We start from the raw sequence: 13723 nt of genomic DNA, 5'->3' as shown, positions 1-13723 counted from the left end.
CCCTGGACGCTGGGGTCAGGGGCACTGATTAATCATGGTGCCTTTCACGCCACAGGTACCAGGATCCCAGCCCAGAATGCAGCCCCTCGGGGTCGGGGATGGGGCAGGACACCTGTTGATACAGCGACACCCCCCCCCCCCCCCGGCAGTGAAATGCAGCTGCCTCTGGGTGGAGGTGCATCAGCTGCTTCCCCACACCCTGCCCAGCCGGGCTGCAAGGGAAGATCATAGACTATCAGGGTTGGAAAGGACCTCAGGAGATCATATAGTCCAACACAGTTGTGGTTTTTTTAAAACCCCAGTTCCTTAAATACCCCCCTCAGGGATTGAACTCACAACCCTGGGTTTAGCAGCCAATGCTCAAACCACTGAGCAGGGTGATTCCTACGTTGCCAACACCAGCCACTGGGGATTTAGGAGGCCCAGCTTGGTTGGGACATTTAAAAATGTGGCAACTGAGCAAACAGCCGAGCCAGCCCCGGTGCTCTCACCAGCCTGGAACAGCCCGGAGCCACCCCCGCCTATGTGCCGCCCCCGCGTTCGCTATGGGCACGGGAACGAATCACAGCCAGTGACGGGGATGGCTCTTGGCCATGGCCCCATGGCGCAGGAGCGGGGTGGCCTGACCCTGCCGGCTTTGCCTGTCTCTGGCCAGCCCCAAGCAACACGTGGCTGGGCCCGAGGGCCTGGGGGACCGGCCGGGGACCGGCCTCTCTGGGACGGCTGCGTGTTTCCTCCCGAAGTGGGGGAGCCCTTAGCTGGTGACACCGGGGCCGGGAGTTGGCAGCCTGGCCCGGGCAGGGCGGACGATGGCTCCCGCTCCCGGCTCAGGGCTCCGGCGGAAAGGGGCGGCCGGGCCGGGCTCGCTGCGCCAGGGCCTGCGGCGAGCCTGGCAGGAGAAGCACCGGGTGCTCCTGGCGCCCCAGTACACGGGGCTGGTGGCCGCCTGGCTCTGCCTGGCGGAGGTGGGGGTCACGCACTGGGTCATACAGAGGGTGGCATGTGAGTGGCCCGGCGCGTTTCCTACAGGGCGGCGAGGGGGGGCTGGGCCGGCCCGGGACTGGCCCCGAACCCGGGACCCGCGACCAGGGCTGCGGGTCAGAGCTGAGGGGCACTGGCAGAGCTGTGTGCGGGGAGCTCAGGGCTGGGATAACAGGGGGCTGTGGGTCGGGAGTGAGGGGCACCGGCAGAGCTGTGGGCGGGGAGCCCAGGGCTGGGCTAGCAGGGGGCTGTGGGTCGGGAGTGAGGGGCACTGGCAGAGCTGTGGGCGGGGAGCTCAGGGCTGGGATAGCAGGGGGCTGCGGATCGGTGTTGAGGGGCACTGGCAGAGCTGTGGGCGGGGAGCTCAGGGCTGGGATAGCAGGGGGCTGCGGGTTGGGGTTGAGGGGCATTGGCAGAGCTGTGTGGGGGAGCCCAGGGCTGGGATAGCAGGGGGCTGTGGGTCGGGAGTGAGGGGCACCGGCAGAGCTGTGGGCGGGGAGCCCAGGGCTGGGCTAGCAGGGGGCTGTGGGTCGGGAGTGAGGGGCACTGGCAGAGCTGTGGGCGGGGAGCTCAGGGCTGGGATAGCAGGGGGCTGCGGATCGGTGTTGAGGGGCACTGGCAGAGCTGTGGGCGGGGAGCTCAGGGCTGGGATAGCAGGGGGCTGCGGATCGGGGTTGAGGGGCACTGGCAGAGCTGTGGGCGGGGAGCTCAGGGCTGGGATAGCAGGGGGCTGCGGATCGGGGTTGAGGGGCACTGGCAGAGCTGTGTGGGGGGGAGCCCAGGGCTGGGGTAGCAGGGGCTGTGGGTCGGGATTGAGGGGCGCTGGCAGAGCTGTGGGGGGGACCCTTGAGGCTGCTGTGGGCTAGTTTTTCATTGTTATGTCAAATTCAAGCTTCTGGCCCTCAGTGTCCCACCCCACCCCCCAGCTCCTCTCACTGGCCCTCCCTGTGATCTCTCCTTACTTAACCCCGTAGTGCCTGTCTCCAGCTCTCTGCCTGGGCTGCTCCTCTGGTGTTACCTAGTTGGGAAGTCCCATGGGGCAAGGACCTGGCTTGGTGTCTGTCTCCCACCCCGTAGGGCTGGGAAATGATCACGTTTTCCCAGCCCCCTCCTAGCACCTGTCTGTGATGAGACGCTGCTGAGTGTGAGCCGCTTACTTTCCCCACAGACACAGAGATCGACTGGAAAGCCTACATGGATGAGGTGGAGGGAGTCGTTAACGGGACCTTGGACTACACCCAGCTGAAGGGAGATACCGGGCCCCTGGTGTGAGTATGGGAAGGGGTGGGAGGGAGCTGGGGATTTGAGGGACCAATCCTGGGGGCAGGGGCTTCCTGCTGGCTAAGGAAGGGAAGTGTGTGTCTAAGAGGTGGATAGGGCCTGACTCTTTAGGGAGGGGGCTCTTGGGAGGGAGCTGTCCATTGGCCAGGTCCCCTTCCCACCTACCCAGGCTGCCCCGGCCCCTCACTCCCGTCTCTCTCTGTAGTTACCCCGCCGGGTTTGTTTACATCTTCCTGGGTCTCTACTACATCACCAACCGCGGCACCAACATCCGTCTGGCGCAGTATCTCTTTGGCGCGCTCTATCTCGTGACGCTGCTGCTCGTCTTCCGCATCTACAGCCGGACCAGGAAGGTGAGACGCCACCTGCCAGGGCCAAAGCCACATGGGGCCGAACGGAACAATCACAGCTGCAGCCTCTGAGCACATCCGCACTGTGCAGAGCTCTGGCTGCGTGCGGAGGATCAGCAGGGGTGGGGGGCAAGACTGGAGTAGCAAAGGAGCGACGTATCTGAGGAGAAGGGCATTGACAGAGCTGGTGGTAGGGATGAGAGACTGCTGCAGGTTGGGACGGGGCATTGACAGAGCTGGGTGGGGGCAGGGCTGGGATAGCAGGGGGCTGCAGATCAGGATTGAGGGGCATTGGCAGAGCTGGGGGGGAGGGGGCAGGGCTGGGATATCAGGGGGCTGCAGGTTGGGACAGGGGCATTGGCAGAGCTGGGGGGGAGGGAGCAAGGCTGGGATAGCAGGGGGCTGCAGGTCGGGAGTGCGGGGCATTGGCAGGGCTGGGATAGCAGTGGGCTGCAGGTTGGGACAGGGGCATTGGCAGAGCTGGGGGGGAGGGAGCAAGGCTGGGATAGCAGGGGGCTGCAGGTCGGGAGTGCGGGGCATTGGCAGGGGTGGGTGGAACCCAGGGCTGGGATAGCGGGGGCTGCGGGTCGGCGTTGAGGGGCATTGGCAGGGCTGGGGGGTTGGGCAGGGCTGGGATAGCAGGGGGCTGCAGGGTTGGGACAGGGGCATTGGCAGGGCTGGGATACCAGGGGGTGGTGGGTCAGGACTGACGAGTATCAGTGGGGGCTGGGCTGCAGTAATGGCCACCTCTGTCTCTGCTCGTAGGTTCCCCCCTATGTTTTCTTCTTCATGTGCTGCGCCTCTTACCGCATCCACTCCATCTACATCCTGCGACTCTTTAACGACCCCGTCGCCATGGCCATCCTCTTCCTCGCGGTCAACCTCTTCCTGGAAGAGCGCTGGTCCTGGGGCTGCTTCTTCTTCAGGTGGGTCCCCCCTGCTCCCCCAAACCACAAGGCGTGAGCCTCTGGACCCCTTCCTTTGGCTGGGGAGTGTCGGATTCTCGTGGGTTGTTCTGGGTCAGGACTGACCCCTCCCTGCTCCAGGACACGAGGCCTCTGGAGCTGAGGAGCGCAGCAAGTCCACACTGGGAGCGGTCACTGCTCCCATGAGCTCCCGGTCACGGATAGAGCTTGGGGAAGGGGAACGAGCACAGGTAACTTCTGCTCAGATCAGCAAGATTGACTCCAGCAGCCTGACAGAGGTGGGGCTCTAAGGGTCCATCTACCCTGCAGCTAGATACCCACGACTGGCCCGAGTCAGCTGGCAGCGTGGATGTGCCCTCAGGGGGAGTGAGACATGGGTAGGGCAGGGTCCCTTAAGGCACTGCGCACAGGAATCCGCATTGGGAGTCTTAGCAGAGCAGAGGGGATGGGGAGGGCAGCGCCAAGCAGATGAGGGAGGATGAGCAGGGACGGGCACTTTCCCAGAGCTTGGGTGGCTGTGATGTTGGAGGAGCCAGTGGTGGGATCCCCTACTGGGACTGACCTGATCAAACCCCTGGGCCACGACGAGGCCTCTCGGGGCAGCACTTTGTGCGGGCTGGAGAGAGGGTGGTGGGGGCGTTTGGGAGGCCAGAGAGGAGGAGGCAGCGATCGCTCCGGCAGGACATTTGGCCGTGGGGATGGAGAGGAAAGGACGGATTTGGGAGATGCTGAGCATGGAGAAGCAGCAGGATTTGGAAACGGCCCAGATGCATAAGCCACGGGCGAGGGAGGACATGCCTCCGACAGCGCCTGTCTGAGCCAGTCGCGCTGAAGTTGGGCTGGGTCCTCATGCCCCCAGTAGCACCTACCTGAGCTGCTTGGCCTGCGTTTCAGGAGACGCAGCATGTAACCCCTCAGCCCACGTTCCTCTGACAGGGATAGCTCGTTCCCCTGGCTCCGTTCCCCTCAGGATGGGCAGCTGCCTTTCTCCTCTCACTGTCCTGTCTTTCATCTAGGGCCCTCCCCCACCAGCCTCAGCACCGTCACAGCGCTGGAATAGGGTCTGTTAGGGCACTGGAGCTGTGGAACCTGCGTGGGGGGCAGCCTGCAGGCAGGATCGGGGGCAGCCTGCAGGCAGGGCCCTGGTGAGCTGCAATGACTCTCTCCCTCCCCTCAGCCTGGCCGTGTCGGTGAAGATGAACGTCCTGCTCTTTGCTCCAGGGCTCCTCTTCCTGCTCCTCTGGCGCTTTGGCCTCCTGGGCACCATCCCCAAGCTCTCCATCTGCGCGCTGCTGCAGGTAACCCGCCCCGTGGGACTGGCCCAGCCCAGGCGAACGCTGGGGCTCTGCACAGCTGGGGCCAGCTGCTTGGCCAGACCGGTCCGTGGGTCTCTGATGCCTCCTGCACAGACGCACCTGACTCTGCCAGGCTGAGCCCAAGAGACCCAGCACCCAGAGACGCGTGGGGGACGGGGCAAATCAGGAAGGTGGATGGGGGGGTAGAGAGGGAGATTGGGGGGAAGACCATCTCCACCCAGAGCCCCCTCACAAACTCGCACTTAGTATTCTCAGCCATTCAGTGTCTCCCCAGGCAGGAGGCCCAAAATCACACAGGACACGCCCGGAGAAAGCTGTGTGAGCTTCTTCCCACAGCTCTGCCGATGCCCCTGCTCCCACCACACCTCTGCCGATGCCCCTCAACCCCGACCCACAGCCCCCTGCTGCTCCCCTGCCGATCAATTCCCGACCCCCAGCACTTAGGGGCTTCCGGCGAGATACCTGGGAGGGTCCTGGCTGGGGAGCTGCTCTCATGGTTCGGGGATCTCACTTGCAGGTGGTCCTGGGGCTGCCCTTCCTGCTGGAGAACCCCGTTGGATACATGACCCGCTCTTTTGACCTGGGCCGCCAGTTCCTTTTCAAGTGGACGGTGAACTGGCGGTTCCTGCCGGAGGAGGTTTTCCAGCATCGGGCCTTCCATCTGGCGCTGCTCGCGGCCCACCTGGGCGCCCTGGGACTCTTTGCCCTGCACCGGTGGCACAGGTGAGATCCCGACAGGGAACGGGGCGCTGGGTACAGAGCAGCGGATCCCTGAGGTTTCCCTGCAGGCCCTACGCCGCAAGGTGATTTGGAGAGGAGGCTGGGGCAGCCCACCCACAGGGATTCCTGCCTGGGGGGAGGAGAACTTTAGTGCATTTTTGGGGTCTCCCCCATTCAGACCTGGGCCCCCGGCTCCGTGAAGCCATTGCTGGGTGTATTGTCTCGGAGGGGCCAGTTCATGGCGGGGGGGTCTGTGGCCTCTGTGCCAAGGCTGGGCCTGAGGGGTCCTGTGCTTCTCCTTCTCCCCTGCAGGTCTGAGCGGAGTCTCCTGTCACTGCTGAAGGATCCAGCAGAGAGGAAGAGTCCGCCCCAGCCCCTGACGGCCAACCATATCCTTACCCTGGAGCTGGCGATGGAGGCTAGGGCAGGGCAGGGAGCGCCTGAAGGCCATGGGCTCGAGGAGGCCTTGATGCGAGCATCTCTGGGTTCTTAGCCGTGCCACGCTGGGTAGACCCAGGCGTCCTGGGGGCCTCCCAGGGGCTGTTTGGGAGCTTCCCCCACACTGGGTTAGGAGCGGGGAAGCAGCCGCTCCCAATGCAGCCTTGTGTCTCTGGGATTTGGTCACATGCCTGGAGCCCCAGCCTGGGGTGGGAGGACAGGCCTTGGAGCCGGACTCCGTTCCCTCCTTAACGGCAGTGCACAGGTCGTCTTCGTTCTCTTCACCTCCAACTTCATCGGCGTTTGCTGCAGCCGGTCCCTGCACTACCAGTTCTACGTGTGGTATTTCCACACGCTCCCCTACCTGCTGTGGTGCACGCCCGCCGGGAAGCTCAGCCACCTGCTGAGGTACGTGCCTGGGAGGGGAGTGGGGCCGACCTCCCTTTGTGCCCCATTGTCCTGCCCCCAGCTCCTGGGCATCCCGCCCGCCCGCTGCTGGTGCTGCACAGGGCAGGCCCTGGCCTTCACTGGTGCCATAAACCGGAGCAAACGAGGGGCTGTGTGGGTTCCTCCCGGGGAATTATCCACATCGCAACTCTGCTTGATTAGTCATCTCTGCTGAGGAAAGGGCCAGGGTCGCAGGGGCTGTGGGTTGGGAGTGAGGGGTATCGGCAGATCCGTGTGACAGGGAACCCCAGGGCTGGGATAGCAGGGGGCTGTGGGTCAGGATTGAGGGGCACCAGCTGATCCACGTGATGGGGGGGAGCCCAGGGCTGGGATAGCAGGGGGCTGCGGGTCGGGAGTGAGGGGTATCAGCAGATCCGTATGACAGGGGGAGCCCAGGACTGGGATAGCAGGGGGCTGCGGGTCAGGAGTGAGGGGTATCGGCCGCTCTGTGTAGCAGGGGCCTGCGGGTTGAGAGTGAGGGGTATCGGCAGATCTCTGTGACAGGGGAGCCCCTCAGGGCTGGGCTAGCAGGGGGCTGTGGGTCAGGAGTGAGGGGTATCGGCAGATCTCTGTGACAGGGGAGCCCCTCAGGGCTGGGATAGCAGGGGCTGCGGGTTGGGAGTGAGGGGTATCGGCCGCTCTGTGCGAGGGGGGAGCCCAGGACTGGGCTAGCAGGGGGCTGCGGGTCGGGAGTGAGGGGTATCGGCAGATCTGTGTGACAGGGGAGCCCCTCAGGGCTGGGCTAGCGGGGTGAGGAGCTGAAGGGTGTTCTCTCTCCTGTGGGGGAGGGAGGGAGGCTGACTCCCAGCGCTGACCCAGTTCTCTCCCATTGTAGGGTTCTCATCCTGGGCCTCATTGAGCTCTCGTGGAACACGTACCCCTCCACGCTTTGCAGCTCAGCCTCCCTGCACCTCTGTCACGGGATCATCCTTCTGCAGCTCTGGTACGGCACCACTGCCCCCCTGGAGCCACAGGGCCCTCCCGCTGCCCAGAAAACGACCCCCTCCCTGAAAAAGACAGAGTAAGACCGTGGGCAGCTGGACGCTGGGACCTGCAGCCCCTCCCCCGGGAGCTGGAACTGGAGATTCTGCCTGGGTGGGACGATGCCCCAGGCTGTTCCGCAGGTGCCGCTCAGCTGGTGGCACTGCCTGTCCTACCCAGCGGCCGAGTGGAGCAGGCCCCCCCAGGATACCTGTTATATGGGATTTCCTCAATAAACGTGGCAACGCCCCCGTGGGCTCTCCTGCCCCCGGCCTGCACTGATCTGTCTGGCTCTTGCTGCTGCTGGGCCGGGGGCACCATTTCACAGGATGGAGCAGCTGCCCTGCTTTTGCGGGGGAGGGGGGTGTAATGGCTAGAGCAGTGGCCTGGGATCCAGGACTCCTGGGTTCCATTCTCAGCCTTGGGCGGGAGTATGGTTAGTGCTGGGTGGCAGAGGGCAGCTCTGGGAGAGAGGCCTCCTGGGGCAAGTCCCAGAGGGGTACCTGCAACGACACCCATTTCAGGGAACAATGTGGCTGGCCCTCGATGTGCTTAAAACTCGGTCAGTCTTAGAGGAGCTAGGACCACACATGGGGATAAGCATCGCCCCCCCGGCCCGTGCTCAGTCCCATTGCCCCTACACCACGGAATCATTCGGGAACCTGGTCCCCTAGCAGCCTGGAGTTGCTTTTACAGAGCACCAGGGCCTTTTGCCTCCGCTGTTTGTTTCCCCACCTTCAGAATGGGGATAAGGGGACTGCCCCACCCGCTGGGGGTGCAGTGTGCTAGGGGCCTGGGCCTACGTGAGCAGAGAGTGAGGGGGGGGGGCATCATATGCCTCCTTTTCTCCCAGCGCTGCCTGCACCTCACTTGCTTCCAAACCCTTCTGCTGCTCGTTGGGCTACCCCAGCCCCCCAGCAGGAGGCCGAGTGCGGCTCCTGATCCCAGGAGCAGTGCTGATGGGGGGAGGGAGCTGGCTGCCGGAGCGGGTGGGGCCTGCCCATCTCAGAGGGAAGTGCCCCCCCCGGGGGCAGCTCAGGAGGGGAAGGAGCTGTGGGCACAGCAGGTCTGAACCAAACCTCTTTATTGGCACCACATGGCGCCCTGGCCCTGCCCCTCCCCTCACATGTTGCTGGGGTTGTAGCACAGCATGTTCAGCTTGATGTTCTCGTCCCAGTGGCGCAGCAGCAGAAAGAGGTGACGCGCTGCTCCTTTCAGGGAGCCCACATCCACGCCCTCCGGCAGCTGCTGCGCCCGGAGCCAGGCGTCTGCCTTGGCGGCCAGCAGCTCCCATTCTACAAAGAAGCCGGCGCAGCGGTGCTCCAGCCAGGCCAGTGCCACCGCCGTGGCCCAGCTGGCACTCTCCAGGTCCCCCTCGTCGGCCTCGAGCCCCACCTCCTGCAGGCTGACGGCTTCGGAGGTGACAGGCGAGTGGTCGCAGGCGTCGGTCTCGGAGCCGCGCCCGCTGTCTGCCTGCGGCCAGATGGTGGTGCTTAGGACCTCAGAGCAGGTGCTGTGCGAATGGGGCGAGCCTGGTTCTGGCGCCCCCTCCTGGCTGCCTCTGGCAGGCTCCACGCCCTCTGGAGAGGGCTGGCTGGCCACTTGCTTTGGGCCGCCGTCAGGGCTGCCCTTGGCAACGAGTGCCCAGGGGGAGGTGCAGGAGCCAGGGCTGAGGCTGGCACGGTGCGAGGCATACGGCGAGGCGCGGCGCAGACGGTCCAGCGGGATCTGCACCACTTCGGAGAAGCTTTCTGTCAGCTGGAAGGTGCCCAGGGCCTGCTGCAGCCGCACCTGGGGGGGAGGAGAGGGCGTTACAGCGCGCTGGCTGGGGGGAGTATCTCACATTCACTGCACAGGGCCAGTGTCTGAGACACACTGCATGGTGCCTAGGGTGTAGAGGAGGGGTCCTGCACTCACTCCAGAGCCCCAGGGTGTGTGTGTGTGGGGTGGGGGGTCTCCTGGCTGCAGTAGGGCAGTCTGAGAGGCAGTGCTTGTGAACCAGGCAGCCCTTTTGCTGACGCTGGCACTGTGCCAGCCATCCTGTCAAAAGCAGCAGTGTTAAGGAAGCCCAGCGCTGGGCTCAGGCTCTTTATGTACGAACATAAGAATGGCCAGGCTGGGTCAGACCAATGGTCCATCCAGCCCAGTGTCCTGTGACAGGTGCTTCAGAGGGAATGAACAGAACAGGCATCATTGAGTCATTCACTCCCAGCTTCAGGCAAACAGAGGCTAGGGCCACCCAGAGCAGGGGGTTGCATCGCTGCCCATCCTGGCTAATAGCCATTGATGGACCCATCCTCTGTGAACTTATCAAGTTCCTTTTTTAATCCCATTATAGTTTTGGCCTCCACAACATCCCTGGCAACAAGTTCCACAGGCTGACTGTGCGTTGGAAGAAATACTTCCTTTGCTTGTTTTAAACCTGCTGCCTGTTAATTTCATTGGGTATCCCCTGGTTCTTGTGTGATGTGAAGAAGTAAATAACAGGGGTAGGTTCGAACTTCCCCGGGTCACTGGCTAAAGTGACCCCACTCAGTTCGGTCTCGAAGGGGGGAGAGATGCGATGAACTGGGACTGTAAATAACACTTTGTTATTCACTGTCTCCACACCAGTCATGATTTTATAGACCTCAGTCGTATCCCCTTTTAGTCGTCTCTTTTCCAAGCTGAGAAGTCCCAGTCTTTTTAATCTCTCCTCCTATGGAAGCTGTTCTGAACCCTTAATCATTTTTGTTGCCCTTCTCTATACCTTTTCCAATGCTAATATCATACCAGAGCTGCACGCAGGATTCCAGGGGTGGGCACACCATGGATTTATAGAGTGGCATTGTGATATTTTCAGTTTTATTCTCTCTCCTTTGCCTAATGGTTCCTACCACCGGTAGCTTTTTGGACTGCCGCTGCACATTGAGCCGATGTTTTCAGCGCACTGACAATGCTCCGAGTTCTCTTTCGCGAGTGGTAACAGCTAACATAGGTCTGTCCCCGTCACACGGACGCTCTGGGTCTGAGCTGGGGTGGAGCAGGTAGGGAAGGCTGTGGCAGCAGTAGTTTCCCCTATACAGCGGTGAGGCCTGCCATGGGGCGTGCACACAGTGTTGACTCCATGCTTTGGAGCCTAACCTCTGGCAACAGCACGCAGTGGTGGGGGCAGCTCTGCAGGAGCCCTGGCTCCCATGAGACTGGGGTTGGGATTGGGGTGGATCCTGGCCTTGTCATTACTAGTCTGCTCCATCATGTAGGAGATGCAGGTTTGATTGCAGGTCCGGGGTGGGATGGCTGGGAGTGGAGTACCCTAGGGGAGGAGCTGGGATGGCAGTGCAGGGTCCTTACCAGTGGGAGGTAGTCATGGATGGCACTGTCCTTGGAGAGCTCACTTGCTGGGGTCAGGCACTGTGGCCGCAGCGCTAGGCCGTGGCCCCTGATCCTGCTGAGACTGAACCTGCCAGGAGAAGAGACCAGTGAGCAGCATGGTCTGGATCCTGCTGGCGTTGGGAGAGCTGTGCTCATCAGCTCCTGCTGGGAGGAGGTGGCTGGAGCCTGACATCCCAGGAGAGAGGAGGTCCATTGGGAGGGCTGTGAGCCCCCCACACTGAGTGAACACACACCCAACTCCCCTCCGTGGTGCAGCAGCCCTGGCGAGGAGCAGTTCCTCTCCAGCTCCTTCCTGCCGAAGAGACGAGGTGACCAAGCTGCAGGGCGACGCTGGCCTCTCTCCAGGAGGCTGCTGGGCCCCAGGCCAATGCGCGCTGCAGTGCAGGGTGGGCTGGCAGCAGCATGGGGAGAGATTAACCCCTGCTGTGCTGCAGGGTCAGGGCTCAAGCATTGGAGGTTTTGTGGGAGGGACCCTCAGTGAAGAAGTGGTGGGGTCTCCCCCTGACAGACTGGGGCCTTTCCTGCTGAATGCAGGGTCCCCTCTGCATGGAAGGGGCCTTCATCTAGCCCCCCACCCCAGAGAGTCAGTCTAAAAAGCCTACCTGGAGCCAGCAAAGTTCTCCATGGATTTCTGGGATCCCATGGAGGTGGCAGAGGGACTGGCCACAGGACCTGGCATGGGGAGAGAAGGTCACTCCATAGGGCTGCACTCCCCTGGGCTCCCCTACTTTCTCCATCCCCACCACAATTGCCTGCTACCACGGCACAGCTCCACAGAGGCCCCCAACACGTCCTGTCCTGTGGGGGAAGAGCTCAGCCACGCTAGGAGGTAACCGGGCAGGTGGAGGGCCCCCATCCACAAGGCCTCAGCAGGCTGGTGCCTCTCCCCAGCCTATGCCCCACCTGAACATTACTCCATCCCCTGCCAAGTGCAATACGGGGCAGGATGGGAAGTTTTTGTCCCCAGCAGGGGCTGCTTTCCCAAACCCAGCACTCCCCCAGGGTACTGCAGGCAGGTCAGGAGTGTGGAGAGGTTATGGCTCCCGCCCAAGGTTCTCCTACGTTCCTGGAAATGGGAGCCACCCTCTCATCAGACCCTTTATCTCCACAAGAGAGCCAGCATCTGTGCACTGGCTGGAGCAGCAAGGTTGGAGAGCAGCCCGTTCCGGCCAGTCCCAGGACAACAGACGAGGGCAGCAGGCAGTCTGATAAAGTAACCACACAGGTTAGGGGAGGGGGCTCGGCCCCCTCACGAGAGGTTACACCCCAACAAGGGACTGAGGGTTGGACAGTACACATCCAAATGGGCTGTGAGATGATTCACGCGAAGGCTCCAACCTCCTGGGGGCTTGGCAGCAGCCGTGGGCCCCATCTCTCTCTCTAAGGTTTTCCTATAGGGCGGAGCAGCGCAGTGTCTAACCCTCAAAGAGCCTGCTTTCCCAGATCCCCCAACAGCTCTGGGCTGTGCATGGGACTTACCATCGGGGCAGCTTTGCTTTTCCCAGACACCGGCAGCAGAGGAGACGCTGATGGGAGAAGCGGGTGTCTCGTCTCGCTCTGAAACAGAATCAAGAATTCAGAGACTACGCTGGGTGCTGGGACCCTCCAACTCCCCCCTGCAGCCCGCTGAGGACATGAACCCACAACCTCCCTAGTTCACACAGGCTTTAGGGCTCCGGCTTGGTCCCCAGTGCAGCAGCAGTGGCCTGAAGTGCTGTCCCTGTCTCCATCTCCATTTGATCCACAGGCTGCACCCACCCCCAGGATCCCAGCACCTGCACAGGGATGCACTTGGGAGTGCCATCTCTGGGCTTCCAGGGAGCACCTCACCCCAGGGCCCTGTAAGCTGCCCTGGCTCCCAATTCAAGGTGCTGGGTGTGGCCCAGAGAACCCCTGATGCTTTGATCCAGGCTACTCAGACTCTCCTAGTTTCCCATCCTGGGGGGCTGAAATCAGTGCCCCCTTGAGCTGACAGCCCTCTGATGCGAGCCTGCCATTGCCCTAGGAGCCTGGACAAGCCTCACTGGTTTGCGGCAGTTCCTTCCTGAGAGGGCTGGTTCTAGAGAGGCGGTGTTGGGGTTTCAGGGGCGTGGGACAGCGTGCCGGGGGCAGGTTATCAATGCAGGGCTGGGCTGGTACCTGCAGAGATGACAGCATCGTCCAGCTCCTCTGAGTCACGCCGTCGTCCCAGGCCCACTGAGTGACTGCGTTGGCGCCGGATCCCAGCCTGGGACCCTCGGGGATGGCTGGAAGGGCCCCCTGGAAGGAATCACACTCACCATCAGCTGGCAGCTGCACCACAGAGCAGGGCTCAGAGCCTGCAGAGGGTCCCCAGGCCCCCCTGGCCACTGCTGCTTTGAGCCCAAGGAGCTCAAGCCCACATCCTCTATGAAGTGCTTCTGAGGATCTGGGCCTCAGTTCCTTTAATGCGTCCTCTCACACTCGGCTTTCCCACTCTCTGGGCAGTTCTTTGGAGTCTAATTATCTCCGTCCTCGGCATAGCCAGCTGCCTTCCTGAAACATCTCTGCGCCTGGACCCCAGACATGTGCCGACAGGGAGACAAACACAGACAGACCCAGCCACACGGACAGGCCCATGGATGGAGCCGGGCAGCCCCAGACACATGCAGATCCACATGTACATACAGAGTCCCATGGGTCCCTAGAGGTGAGCTGGGGGACCAGGGGGGAGCTCAGTGCCATCCTGGGAGCCGTACCTGCATTGCGAACCTCAAGGGCCCTGGGCAGGGCCTCCTGGGTGGAGGAGTCCACAGGCACCAGGCAGGTGTAGATGGAGGGCGTGTTGCAAGCCTTGCTGGACTGAATGGCCTTCAGGCGGAGCCTCCGGGAGAAACCTGAGAGAGACTCACAGGGTGAGGCTGGGCGGGGAGGGGAGGGCCAATGGGGG

The 13723-nt window shown here is 62.6% G+C and overlaps 2 protein-coding genes across 7 annotated transcripts in view; one reads left to right on the top strand and one right to left on the bottom strand.

Annotated features, from left to right (window-relative positions):
* Positions 1–537: 537 nt before the first annotated feature.
* ALG3 (ALG3 alpha-1,3- mannosyltransferase) lies at positions 538–7718 on the top strand. 2 transcript variants are annotated; one of them, XM_065557658.1, is made up of 9 exons: positions 538–965; positions 2150–2249; positions 2468–2615; positions 3378–3538; positions 4716–4836; positions 5372–5577; positions 5887–5964; positions 6277–6420; positions 7295–7718. In XM_065557658.1, the coding sequence occupies exons 1-9, from the start codon at positions 581–583 to the stop codon at positions 7482–7484; spliced, it is 1533 nt and encodes a 510-aa protein (XP_065413730.1). In that variant the 5' UTR covers positions 538–580; the 3' UTR covers positions 7485–7718. The 2 variants fall into 2 exon arrangements, with proteins under 2 accessions (XP_065413730.1, XP_065413731.1); XM_065557659.1 differs by having other exon boundaries at positions 724–1002.
* Positions 7719–8509: 791 nt separating this feature from the next.
* The window catches only part of VWA5B2 (von Willebrand factor A domain containing 5B2), a 62008-nt gene continuing 56794 nt past the window's right edge, over positions 8510–13723 (bottom strand). For all 5 annotated transcript variants that reach the window (XM_065557652.1, XM_065557657.1, XM_065557656.1 and 2 more), the window contains 6 exons: positions 13533–13670; positions 12955–13074; positions 12295–12372; positions 11418–11487; positions 10774–10882; positions 8510–9231 (listed from right to left, as the gene is read on the bottom strand). In XM_065557652.1, coding sequence (XP_065413724.1) covers positions 8563–9231; positions 10774–10882; positions 11418–11487; positions 12295–12372; positions 12955–13074; positions 13533–13670 — 1184 coding nt within the window. In that variant the 3' untranslated portion in view covers positions 8510–8562. The remainder of the gene's footprint in view (positions 9232–10773; positions 10883–11417; positions 11488–12294; positions 12373–12954; positions 13075–13532; positions 13671–13723) is intronic.

The sequence above is a fragment of the Chrysemys picta genome, chromosome 9, assembly GCF_011386835.1.
Source record: "Chrysemys picta bellii isolate R12L10 chromosome 9, ASM1138683v2, whole genome shotgun sequence".
In the NCBI taxonomy this organism is placed as follows: domain Eukaryota; kingdom Metazoa; phylum Chordata; order Testudines; family Emydidae; genus Chrysemys; species Chrysemys picta.
The sequence above is the reverse complement of the archived record's forward strand: the minus strand, read 5'-3'. Positions and strand labels throughout refer to the sequence as shown.